Raw genomic sequence first — 13,311 nt, 5'->3', positions numbered from 1 at the left:
GTCATGTGATTACTAGCAAAGTGCTCTCAAATTAGTACAAAAAATTATAAAATGGAAAGGTGAACATATTTGAATACATAAAATTAAAATCTATTTAACATAAGAAAAATAAATGAAACAAACTGCAAAATATCAGTAACGGGGATCAAAAAAGGGCAATAATCTTTCTAGAGTTCTTAAAAATTGGTAAGAAATACACCAAGATCCCAATAAATAAATGTATATAGGATACTAGCAGGCAATTCACAAATGAGGGAAAATATCCAATAAGTATCTGAAAAAAGTATTAAATAATCCCCAAATAAACAAATGCAAAATAAAGAGATACCACCTTTCAGTTATTATAAAACACTGAGAGGGTGGCAAACATGCAGTAAGAAAGAGACTCTCTTAAACAGCCGCTGGGAATATAAACTGAAATACGAGTCCTAGGAAGTAACTTGGGAAAGCATATCAAAAGCTCAGTTTTTAACAGTCACACACCCTTCTGAGGAAACTATTTAAAGGATATACCCAGAAATTGTGGGAAAAGCTTCCATTTACAGTGAGAAATTTAGAAACAATCTATATATTTAAAATATGGGAAATGGCTAAGTACAGTTCACAGACCCCAGCCTTCTGACCCAGGAAAAACAAGCTGCCGAAGGGCTGCAGCCAATGAAGAAGCAGACAGCCTCTCCAATTTCCTTTCCTCTATAGAAGCAAGCCCCTCTCCTCTGTTCTCCAAACCTGCCTATGTTTTGCCAAAGTTTGCTTGTCTTGAATTGCAGTTCTTTACTATTCCCCCAAAATCTTACTTTGCTGTTGGTAAAATCAAACAAAAAAAATGGGTTCTTTTGCTTTTTTTTAAAAAAAGGCAACAATTACAGAAATGCAGAATTTTAAAGTGCAAATACAGGATGATTTCAAGTTTAACAGAAATACATTAAAAATACTGGGAAGAAATGTAACAGATTCAATGTGGTAGAATTATGATAATTATTGTCCTTTATTTCTTAGTAGTTTTCTCTATTTTTAAAATAAGCTTTAGAAACTTTAGAAGGGAAGAGATGAGGATGGAAAAAGTCATACTATCATTTTAAACAGATGTAATTCAGTAAGAAGCTTTGGAAACTATTTAAAAATCATTTCTTAAGGTTTAGGTACTTTTTGTCTTCCCTGCAACTGTGAAGACCTACAACAGAAGTTTTGTAGAATAAATGGTGATTAGTAATGGTGTTTTCTAGGAATGACAAATTGGAAGTGGAGGGCTATGGTGAGAAAGAAGGGGTGTAAATGTATTACAAAATGTTATGGGGGGGTCAGTAATTTATATTTGTTTCACTATGGACACACATAGCATGGGCTTAGAAACATATCAGAAAATATTTTTTTCCCAGCAACCACACCATCAGAGATGATAGATACTATGTGATTACTTAGATACCAGATTCTTATTTACTCATTAAAGTGTACCCAGCATGATCACATTCAGTCTTTAAGATGTTCTTATTTTATTCCTAACAGTAGGATTTCCTCTATAATTATCTAATACTTTCCATTTGAACTTGATTACCATTCCTAAATCTCACTTACCTCTTAGTTCTGGCATCATGAGTTTCTAAGAAATGTCTTTGTGCCTCATGTTTAGAATGATGATCAGCAGCTAATGCAATATCAACAGTGATAAGTCCTAAGTTGGCTGACCCAGCTTCAAGCCAATAGGCCCTCCGTAGTACTGCAGGCTGAAGTCCAACTCTGGAATTATTTAATTGTTCAATATACTGTCTCACTTGAAAATCCTGAATTGCAGCACTTATTCCTTCCCCAACCGACTGATTGTGAAGATTACAGTTTGCAACCCGAATTGCACCCATCTAAAGTTGAATGAAGAAAAAGAAACAAAACTGTAGTTTCTGTATTTTTAAGCAACTTATTACAGTAAACTATAGAATAGGTAATTACTTCAAATAGCCTGACAAATGGAAGAAAGAAAGGAAAAATGAGAAAGTGGAAACAGAAAAGATAAAGCAACAGAATAAAAATAAACATTCAAATTTAAAAAGAGGATGAAAGGAGAAGACTATAATTCCAAATGTAATGAGAGAAGGAGAAAAGAAAAATAAGAAGGGTAGCAACAAATGAATCTTAATGCCTTATTCCTTAAGTAATCTTAATGCCTGATTTTCAGCAGTAACCCTTAAAGCAGAGGTGGCAAATAAATGTTTCCAGCCAGGCAAGAAGTTAAATAAATAAAGCCTAAAGGCATTCAAAATTAAATCGTCTAAAAACATTATGAGTTTATGTTCCTGTCATAAAAGCAACCTACTAGCTTATATTCCAGCCATAAAGCAAGTTTATAAAAATTCAGTAAAATAAAAAGGTAGTAAAAGTATGCTTTGAAAGAAAATAAGACTGGAAAAGAAGACAGGTGAAAAAATAGAAAGCTCCCTCCTAGAATTTCATAGTATTCTGTGATGGCAAACTATAAATATGTGATTTACTTCAAGAAATAGAGGTTTGGTTTGGCTAAAAGGAAAAAGGATTACACTGACCAAGAAACAGACAAATGTGTACCTTTATATTTGTAGCACAGCCATGCTCCACAATATAAATATCAGCTCCATCTACTGCTAAACGAGTCATGGTATACTTCAAGTCATCTGAAGTTGGACAAGGCCCAGAAATACAACTCAACTAAAATGAAATGGATTCAACTCTTAATTCTTCACCATCAATTAATTATTTTGATATGTAAGTGTGCTTATTTAACAAAACAAAATTCTAGTTACATGTGTATTTTAAATTATCAATTAAATTTCACCTTTTAATAATGATAAATTATATAGAGATATATTTATAATGATAAATGAAATAATCAGTAATTAAATTCTTGCCAATTAAGAAAACTAACTCATAAATAACCATGCGTCACTTTCATTCAAAAGTGGCAGGCAACAACATTGACAGAATACAAATGTAATTTGTTATTAAAACTTAAAGAGAATAGCAAAGTAAACTGATAAATAATATCACAGGTTTGTACGAACTGTATAGGAATTCAAAGTTTTAAGATTTTAAGAGTATTTCCTACTCGATACACATGCACATTTTTACACATCCACAAATATATGAACTGTAACATTACGCTGATATCTTGAAAAGTCCACACACATTTATTTTTGTTATTTTATTATTTATTCCTAAAACATAGATTTAGTCATGATTAGGTTGGAAGATAACATACACATCACCAACTTCAATGAACTTCTTTGTGAAACAGCAGTTCTGAGTAAAGTATCAACCCAACAGCATGTACTCTGCTCATCAGTAGCAGAGCCAGGACTACAAGGAAGATGTCTCATATGACAGTCAGTGCTCTATACTAATGTATTTCCTCCACACAAAATAGGCCTTTTAAAGACTCTCATCTAAAATGACAGAAAGAATATCAGGGGCTGCAAGGAATAGTGACTGACTGCAAAGGGTTACTAAGGAATTTGCTAAGGTGACAGAAATGTTCTAGATCTTTATTGGCGGTAATGGTTACATCAGTACATGTAACATTTCTCAAAACTCCAACTTAAAGGGGGTGAATTTACTGTATGGAATTTATGGCTCAATGGAGTTGATTTTTTTTTTAATTACAATACAACTTAAAAAGCTTTTAGTATTAAAAAAAATAAAGGGAGGAGATGCCTACAAGCATGAACAAATTACCCATAAGAAACTAATGACTAAGGAACCAATTCCCCAGAGCCTGGCGTTGTGTTTATAACAAGAAAAAAGTAATTTTTATCACCAATTATAGCTGTTTTATTGATGATAAATAAGCACAGGTTACTGATTTTTTTGGATATAAAATTAAAAGCTGAATGAATTATTTCCAATTCACGGTAATACAATAGCAAACATATGGTTTGTATACAAAAGAAAAAAGAAAGGAAAGACATACAGAAAAGAAACTGGAAAGAAAAGCCAAACTATTAGAAATGGTTATCTCTATGATGCAGAACTAGGGTCACTCCGAAACTGCAATGTTTCAAGTTGCTAATTTCTCAAATGAACATACTTTAAAAAATGTTCCACACTCCAAGTTCATAAGTAACATTCTTTACTACAAAATAACACCATGCATCTCACTGTACATGATTTCAGGAATTATTATATACTTCTTACAACCCTCTTCAAAGTAGTGTAATGACCCTTAGCCACAGTAGTGCTATGTTGTAGAAAGAGCATAAGATTTAGGGTCAGGAAACTAGGCAAATGCCCAACATTATTAATCACATTATAGGAGAACGTGTATGTTCCAGAAGGGTCTGCCAACAACGTCATGCAAGGAATTCAACCTTCTTCCTCCTCCAACTTCTAAATCTTCTACATAAATGCACAGCTATATCCCAAAGAGTTAGTGTAATAACGCAGTAAGATGTTAATGTTAACAATAAAAATTTAAGAGATACAAATTTATAATATCTCCATTTACTTGTGAATGTATGTTTTAAGAATTACCTCATTTTAGATATTTACAACTAAATAAAAATGACTATAAATTAGCAAAATAATTTTCTTAATTGAAAAAAGTGAACTTTCATTTTGAAAAAACCCATAAACATTTGTAATACTGCTAACATATTTTTAACATACCTTGGATTCACAGAAGCGTCGATCAATTCCATGCTGACATACTACTACTGATTTTGGTCTTTCCAGTTCATACTCTCGACATACCACATGAAAAATAAATGTCTGTCCCCACTCCAAGAGACAAGCCAGCTACAAATAAGCCATGACAGGTTGACAACACTGTTAGCATCCTAAATAAGTGTTCACGGTTCAAAAGTTTATCAAGAATATTAATACAGCTTGAAATAATCCAAACAGTGCCTTATACCTGCTATATAATCTACTTGTTAGCCAATATCATTTTTCTACCTTGACATCATTTATAAGCTTATGTTACTGTTCATTTGTAAATGACAAAATGCATTGCCAAAATGAAAAATCATTTCAACTGAAAAATGAAACTTCAGCAACCTCTAAAGCCCGTTATTTTTCTTAAAGTTTGTATCTTTCTTCTTACATGACTAGTCAGAATTCCGTGCACAGAAAAGCACCTAGAATTCTCTATGTGACAATAAATCAAGGTTCAAAGTGAAATTTATATCTACTAAGCAAAAATTTTAGAAAATCAGGTATTCTGAAGATTAAAGAACTTTCATGAATAGAAGTTTAAGTATATATCAATTTTCATCAAATCTTGAGTTTTTTAAAAATCTTAGGGTCACAATTTATTAGTTTACAATAAACATGGAGCCAGGGGTATACACTGTATTATCCCCACCCCCACCAAAAAGTACATAATTTAAACTCTCAGAAAATATGAATTTACTTTTAAAATACACAAAGAATGGAATAAACACTAAAAGCACCAATGGATTCATGAACCTTGATAGAAACAGTGATGCCAGGATTTCAGTGTAGAAGAAAGAGAAATGTTTCAACTTCTAATAAAAGCTGAGATTCTAGCAATCTTTAGGTTAAAAGAACTGTGTCCAGTCTTGAAGAGTCAGCATGGCTTCATTGCATGCTTGTTAGGGAATAAGCTGTTTTTATTATATGCTTCAGTTTTTACTTATAGATTTAGAGACAGAAAATGGCAGATAAAAATAGTTATGAGGTATGTAAGCACTAAATATTTGTTTTCACCCATTATTATATGTTTATTTCCATCATTTTTATATAAAATATCCCTTTTCAATTCTACTCATTTTCCTACTATTTCTAGAATCTTAATTTTTGCTTCCCTTCAACTATTTCCTTCAGATATAATCAATACAAGTTATCTATTCTGGTGGCTCAGTGATAAAGAGACCGCCTGCCATGGCAGAATACCTGAGCTTGATCCCTGGGTCGGGAAGATCCCATGGAGAAGAGAATGGCAACCCACTCCAGTATTCGTGCCTGGGAAATTCTATGGACAGAGGAGCCTGGTAGACTACGGTCCATGGGGTCACAAAGAGTCAGACACTACTTAGCAATTAAACAACAACAACAAACAACAGTCTTTATTTATCTGCAGGTTGCCACTACCTACCTCTAAATTACATGTTTCACACTCATTTTGTAATTCTACCAAAACCTGAGTTATGTACATGTCCACCACATTTCAATCTTTTGAAACACTGATTATGAAATGCATGTTATAAACACAGGCATACCTCACAGATACTGTGGATTTGGTTCCAAACCACCACAGTAAATCTGCAACATTGTGAGTATCACAATAAAGTGAGTCACAAATTTTTTGGTTTTCCAGTGCATATAAGTTATGTTTACAAGTAACTAGTAGTCTATCCTGTGTACAACAGCATTATATCTTAAAAAAAACAACATACATATCTTAATTAAAAGGCACTTTATTGTTAAAAAATGCTAAACTGAGCCTTCAATGAGTCACGATCCTTTTGAAATAGTAACTAACATAAAAGATCAATAATGAAAAAGTCTGAAATAGTGCAAGAATTACCAAAATGTGAGACAGATACATAAATTGAACAAATGCTATCAGAAAAATGGTGCTAACAGACTTTCTTGATGCAGCATTGCCACAAACCTTCAATTTGTTAAAAAAAAACAAACCTACAACCAGAAAGCAAAATCTGTGAAACATAAGAAAATGAGGTTTAACTATATTTGTCTCAACAGGTGAAATTTTACAGTAATACAAACATTTCGCTAAATTTCAATGGCCCATTCTAGAACTAAGGGTTACAGTCAGCCTCTGTATCCACAGGCTTCACAGCTGCAGTGGGCTGAATCCATGACTGGTTGAACCTGTGGATGCAGAACCTTTGTCAGGGAGGCTGACAGTAACCTTAAGCCCTGAGACTCCTAAAGACTAAGTGGGACCTTGAGAGGGAAGGAGAACTTATCCAAAGGGATTACAACTAGTCTTCTACATGAGATTTTCTGCCAATAAATTCATTGTTATTTTTCTAAATCAGTATCTATATCACTAAGTGTAGATTCAAATAATGCTACCTTGCTTTAGGACATGACAAGTGAAGAAACATGCTACCTTAATTATAAATGCCTCTTTGAAATCCTACCTAAGAAATATACAAAAAAGTAAAGTTCTCAGAAAATTAGCCTATGTACTGGAAAAACAAGATTGTTCCAACAGTGGAGAGACAAGTAATATAATTTTAATAATATATAACTTGAATTCCAGAAACTTCTCATCCTGAGTTCTTCTCAAAGAAAGTCTTGAAAACATTATACAGGACTATAAAAAATTATACCCATCAATTTTATGTGGCCCAGAACACTGAAACTTGTCTCTGACTCATCCATGACTAAGAAAATCCTTAATGGCAAGTGGAAGTAAAATGAACATTCAAATGGGCATACAACTTTTTCTTGGGGACGTGGGTCAGGAAAGGAAAAAGGAAGACAGGGATAGCACTCCGAGACCTGAGAACATACCTGTGGTGCTGTGACCTTCGCTGTAAGGCTTCCGGCCTGCACATCAATTAGCCATGCGTATTCTAAGGAATCACTTCCCAAAGGAAGACCTTCCGCTGAGAACATAGCGTGTGCTCTCAGCTGGAGACCTGACAAATTGATGTGACCTTCCCTCAGCACTTCATCCACAGGCGGTCGCTGCTGAAAACAATAAGCATAAGAAAAATCAGCATTTATAATTGCTACTTGCTTTTTCCCCCAGAGACAAACAAATGGTAAAACATGCTCTATGGAAAATAAGACTTTAGGATCCAAAGCTCTTAACACAACCTTGTATCCATAAAAGTAGTCTGAGTTCAGCTTCTTTAGTGACATTATCTGTAAAAGCCCAACTGCAAAGCAAGACAGCAAAGTCTTAAAAAAAATGCAGACTTCTCTTTGGTAGGCGCCTCAATAAATAAAAAGAAACAAGTATTCTGACTAACAGGGAATGTGAGAGACCAATCTTTTGTGACAAGGCAGGAATCATGAGATTAAAGTATCAAAAAGAAGAAAATAACATGGAAGAAAAAAGACCCATTAAGACCATAATGAGGAACTAGCAAAGAAAACCATCTTCCAGAAAGATTTTGAGAATTATGTAAATATTAAAAGGAGAGATTCCTCTTACAGAGAATAATTATATACTCATAACTAAAAAGCAGCAACATTTCAAAGAGAAAATTTCTAACACTTATTCAGAAAGGATATGTCTTAAAATAGGGCATTCCATGGAACACTAGGTTCACAGATTGTTATTAGGAACAAAGAATCAAGTAAGTTTGGTAACGCCCTACCCATCAGTCGCCAATTTTTATAGAATCTACCTCCCAGTCTCTCACAAATGCACTGAGTTTCTTTCAGCTTCCTGCTATCATCCTGGTTCAAATAATACACCCTCTTGCCAGGATCTCCCAGCATTTGCTTTTACACTGTTCTGCTTCATACTCTACAAGAACACCACAGAGACCTTTTAAAAAGGCAAGTTTTACCATGTTCTTACCTCAAGACCAGAGATCAAATTATCAACATTTGCTGGATCACAGAGAAAGCAAGAGAATTCCAGAAAAACAAGTCTGTTTCACTGACTATACTAAAACCCTTGACTGTGTAGATTACGACATATACAATGGAGTATTACTCAGCCATTAAAAAGAATTCATTTGAATCAGTTCTAATGAGGTGGATGAAACTGGAGCCTATTATACAGAGTGAAGTAAGCCAGAAGGAAAAACACCAATACAGTATACTAACGCATATATATGGAATTTAGAAAGATGATAACAATAACCCTGTGTACGAGACAGCAAAAGAAACACTGATGTATGGAACAGTCTTATGGACTCTGTGGGAGAGGGAGAGGGTGGGAAGATTTGGGAGAATGGCATTGAAACATGTAAAATATCATGTATGAAACGAGATGCCAGTCCAGGTTCAATGCACGATACTGGATGCTTGGGGCTAGTGCACTGGGACGACCCAGAGGGATGGTATGGGGAGGGAGGAGGGAAGAGGGTTCAGGATGGGGAGCACATGTATACCTGTGATGGATTCATTTTGATATTTGGCAAAACTAATACAATTATGTAAAGTTTAAAAATAAAATTTAAAAAAAATAAATAAATAAAACCCTTGACTGTGTAGATTACAACAAAGTATCAAAAACTCTTAAAGAGATGGGAATAGCAGATCACCTTACCTGCCTCCTGAGAACCTGTATGCAAGTCAAGAAGCAACTGTTAGAACCAGACATGGAACAAATGACTGGTTCAAAATTGGAAAATGGCTATGACAAGGCTGTATACTGTCACCCTGCTTATTTAATTTATATGCAGAGTACAGCATGAGAAATGCCAGCCTGGATAAATCACAAGCTGGAATGAAGACTGTTGGAAGAATTATCAAAAACTTCAGATATGCAGATGATACCACCCTAATGGGAAAAGTGATAGGGAACTAAAGAGCCTCTTGATGAGGGTGAAAGAGGAGAGTGAAAAAGTTGGCTTGAAACTCAACATTCAAAAAATGAAGATCATGGCATCCAGTCCCATCACTTCATAGCAAACAGATGGGGTAAAGTAGAAATAGTGACAGATTTGATTTCCTTAAGCTCCAAAATCAAAGCAAGTGGTGACTGCAGACATAAAATTAAAAGATGCTTGCTCCCTGGAAAAAGCTATGAAAAACCTAGACAGCATATTAAAAACCAGAAATATCACTTTGCCGACAAAGGTCCATATAGTCAAAGCTATAGCTTTTCTAGTAGTCATGTACGAATGTAAGAGTTGGACCTTAAAGAAGGCTGAGCCCTGAAGAATTGATGGTTTCAAATTGTGGTGCTAGAGAAAACACTTGAGAGTTCCTTGGACAGCAAGGAGATCAAACCAGTCAATCCTAAAGGAAATCAATCCTGAATATTCACTGATTCTGAAGCTGAAGCTCCAATACTTTGGCCAGCTGATGCAATCAGCCAACTCACTGGAAAAGACCCTGATGCTAGGAAAGACTGAAGGCAAAAGGAGAAGAGGGCAGCAGAGGATGAAATGGTTAGCTAGCATCACCAACTCAATGGACCTGAATCTGAACAAACTCCAGGAGACAGTGGAGGACAGAGGAGCTTGGCATGCTGCAATCCATGGGGTTGCAGAGTAGGACATGACTTAGTGACTGAATAACAACAGTTACCTCAAAGCCATTATATGCTACCAAAGCACTTCATTCCTTTCCATGCAGCACTTTTTACACTTGAAATTAATCATCTTAATTTTACCATGACAGTCTTTTTAGTGTGTATGTGCAGGCAATCTTACAGGGTTAATGTTCCTTGTTTCAGCACAAATTTTGGAAACTGCATTCATTAACAAGTGTTTTTAAGGATAGGGCTAAATCTAATTCATATGGTATTCTTAAAAGGTCATTTCAAATTGTGACTATAATAAAAGCTCTAGAGAGTCTTCTGATACATTTTTTGTCTAAGCTGTGTGACAGTATATAAAATCACCTATTCCCTTCTATTTTCTGTGAGGCATCAATTCCCTTCTATTTTCTGTGAGGCAGCTGGAGAGGATGGTCAATGAAGATGACTTCTGGCCTTGATACTCTATAATTCTCAATTCCCTTCTATTTTCTGTGAGGCAGCTGGAGAGGATGGTCAATGAAGATGACTTCTGGCATTGATATTCTATAATTCTCAATATAAAGTTTTTGATAGCTTTTCTTGAGTTCAAAGATACATATGGATCTTGGCTTAGATGAATCAATACTGTTCAAATGTTCACACTGCCCAAAGCAATTGATAGACTCAATGCAACCCCATCAAAATTCTAATGCCATCTTTCAAAGAAATAGCAAATACTCCTAAAATTTGTATAGAAACACAAAAATCCCAAATAGCCAAAGTAATCTTGAAGAACAAAACTGGAGGCATCATATTCTCTTACCTAAAACTCTATCACAAAGCTGTGATAATCAAAACAGTATGGTATTAGCATAAAAACAGACACATAAATCAATGGAACAAAATAGAGAGCCCAGAAATAAACACACATATATACGGTCAGTTAATTTATGACAGAGGATCCAAAAATATATAATGAGGAAATAAGAGCCTCTTCAATAGTCAGTGCTGGGAAAACTGGGTACCACATACTAAAAGAATGAAACATGATCACTATTTTATACCACACACAAAAATCAACTAAAATTGAATTACGGACTTGAATGTAAGACCTGAAACCAAAAAACTCCTGGAAGAAAATATCAGCAGTAGATTCTCTGACATAAGCTTGGTGATTGTTTTTGAATCTAACACCAAAGGCAAAGCAACAATAGTAAAAATAAACAAGTGGGACTATGTCAAACTAAAATGCTTCTTCAAAGGAAAGGCAACTATCAACAAATGGAAAGGCAACCAGCAGAAGGAAAAAAATATTTGCCAGTCATAAATCTGATACAGGACTAAAATCTAAAATATATAAAAAAGGCAAACAATCCAATATAAAAAATGGTCAGAGAATATGAATATTTTCCGAAAGAGGGCATGCAGATGATCAACTGACACATCACTAAGCATCAGGGAAATGCAAATCAAAATCACAGTGACCTATCACCTCACACCTGTTAGAATGCCTGTCATCAAAAACAAATAACAAATGTTAGTGTGGATGTGAAAAAAAAAAACCCTTGTGCACTATTAAGGAGAATATAAATTGGTAAAGCTACTATGGAAGATAATGGTGGTTCCTCAAAAATTAGAACTGCCATATGATTCAGCAATTCCACTTCTGGGTAGTTATTCGAAGGAAATGAAACAACTAATTCAAAGAGATACATGCATCCCCAAGTTCACTGCAGTATTATTTACAACAGCCAAGATATGGAGATAACCTAAGTGTCTATCTGTGGATGAATGGAAAAAGAAATTATAGTGAGTATATATATACAAATATTGATCCTAAAGGAAATCAATCTTGAATATTCACTGGATGGACCGATGCTGACGTTGAAGCTCCAATACTCTGGTCACCTGATGTAAAGAACCAACTCATTGGAAAAGACCCTGATGCTGGAAAGATTGAGGGCAAGAGGAGAAGGGGACGGCAGAGGATGAGATGGTTAGATGGGACTATCTATCCAAATGTATTTATCACAGGGACCATCCAAATGTATTTTCCAAGAATGCCGGATGCCTGCATATGCATCTGTTGTTAGTGTATTAGAATACCATCAAAAAGTCAACTATTTATGACTTCTGAAAGACATTCTACCTACGCAGACACTTAGGTGAGTTTATCTGAGTTACTTCACAAAGATAATGCAGCTCATTCTTTGGAAAATGCTAGAAAATAAAGGTTGATTTCCTGGTACTTCAAACCCAACATTCCCAGAAACTCATACTCTTCCCCTGTAAAGCAGTTCCTCCTCCCATATTCTTTATCATGCACTAGCTTGGTTAACTGCCCAAGCCAAAAACCAAACATCATCCAGGGTTCTATACTTTCTCTCACCATTCACTGTCAAAAAACCAAAAACATAAACAAACATGTGGATCTTGGGTTGTCCTAAAGGTAAAGACTACCTGGTATATCAGTAAAGACTACATTCTGAATAGTACTATGGCTTACATCACTCTGTGGGTTGAATTGTGTCCCCTACAAAGATATTCAATTCCTAAGCTCAGGTACCTGTGAGTGTGATCTTATTTGGATACAATGTCTTGGCAAATGTAATCAAGTCAAAATGTAGTTACACTGGATTACAATGGGCCTTATTCCAATTAACAGTGTCCCTGTAAGGGGAAAACTTAAGACACAGAGACTCATGAAGAGAATGCCAAGTGAAGATGGACACAGAGATTTGAGTGATGCAAAACAGACTCCCTGTTCTGCAGCTACAAAACAGGAAATGCCAAGGACTATTAGCAACCACCAAAGCTAGGAAAAGACAAGGGAGCCTTGAAAGAGGGCATGGCCCTGCCAAACATACTAGTTTCAGACTTGTAGGCTCCACAACTGTGGAAGAGTAATTTTCTGTTGTTTTAAGCCACCTAGTGTAGGGTACTTTGCTTTGGCAGCCCTAATATAAAACTAATAGACATAAGATGATCAAGTAAAAAGTATGTGGCTTCATACGTCAGACATGGTCACTGACCCATCACATTAGAGCCTTAGCCTTGAAGCTGTGCACTAAGACAAATGCTACCAGAAATAAGGAGCTACAGATAAGTGATCCAGAATTGAGTCTTGAGGGCAGTCACAGTGTGAAGCTTCCCATCATAAAAGAGTATTAGTATAGAAACAAAAGAAAAAAATATTTCTTAGAAAT

General features: G+C 35.2%; 1 protein-coding gene across 5 annotated transcripts in view; it reads right to left on the bottom strand.

Annotated features, from left to right (window-relative positions):
• KIAA1109 (KIAA1109 ortholog) overlaps positions 1–13,311 on the bottom strand; it is a 195,382-nt gene that overhangs the window by 115,989 nt on the left and 66,082 nt on the right. For 4 of the 5 annotated variants that reach the window (XM_027567282.1, XM_027567285.1, XM_027567284.1 and 1 more), the window contains exons 23-26: positions 7,471–7,650; positions 4,630–4,758; positions 2,557–2,676; positions 1,576–1,856 (exon numbers count right to left, since the gene is read on the bottom strand). In XM_027567282.1, coding sequence (XP_027423083.1) covers positions 1,576–1,856; positions 2,557–2,676; positions 4,630–4,758; positions 7,471–7,650 — 710 coding nt within the window. The remainder of the gene's footprint in view (positions 1–1,575; positions 1,857–2,556; positions 2,677–4,629; positions 4,759–7,470; positions 7,651–13,311) is intronic. The other variant, XM_027567283.1, reaches the window with a different exon arrangement.

Source organism: Bos indicus x Bos taurus, chromosome 17, assembly GCF_003369695.1.
Source record: "Bos indicus x Bos taurus breed Angus x Brahman F1 hybrid chromosome 17, Bos_hybrid_MaternalHap_v2.0, whole genome shotgun sequence".
Lineage (NCBI taxonomy): Eukaryota > Metazoa > Chordata > Mammalia > Artiodactyla > Bovidae > Bos > Bos indicus x Bos taurus.
The sequence above is the reverse complement of the archived record's forward strand: the minus strand, read 5'-3'. Positions and strand labels throughout refer to the sequence as shown.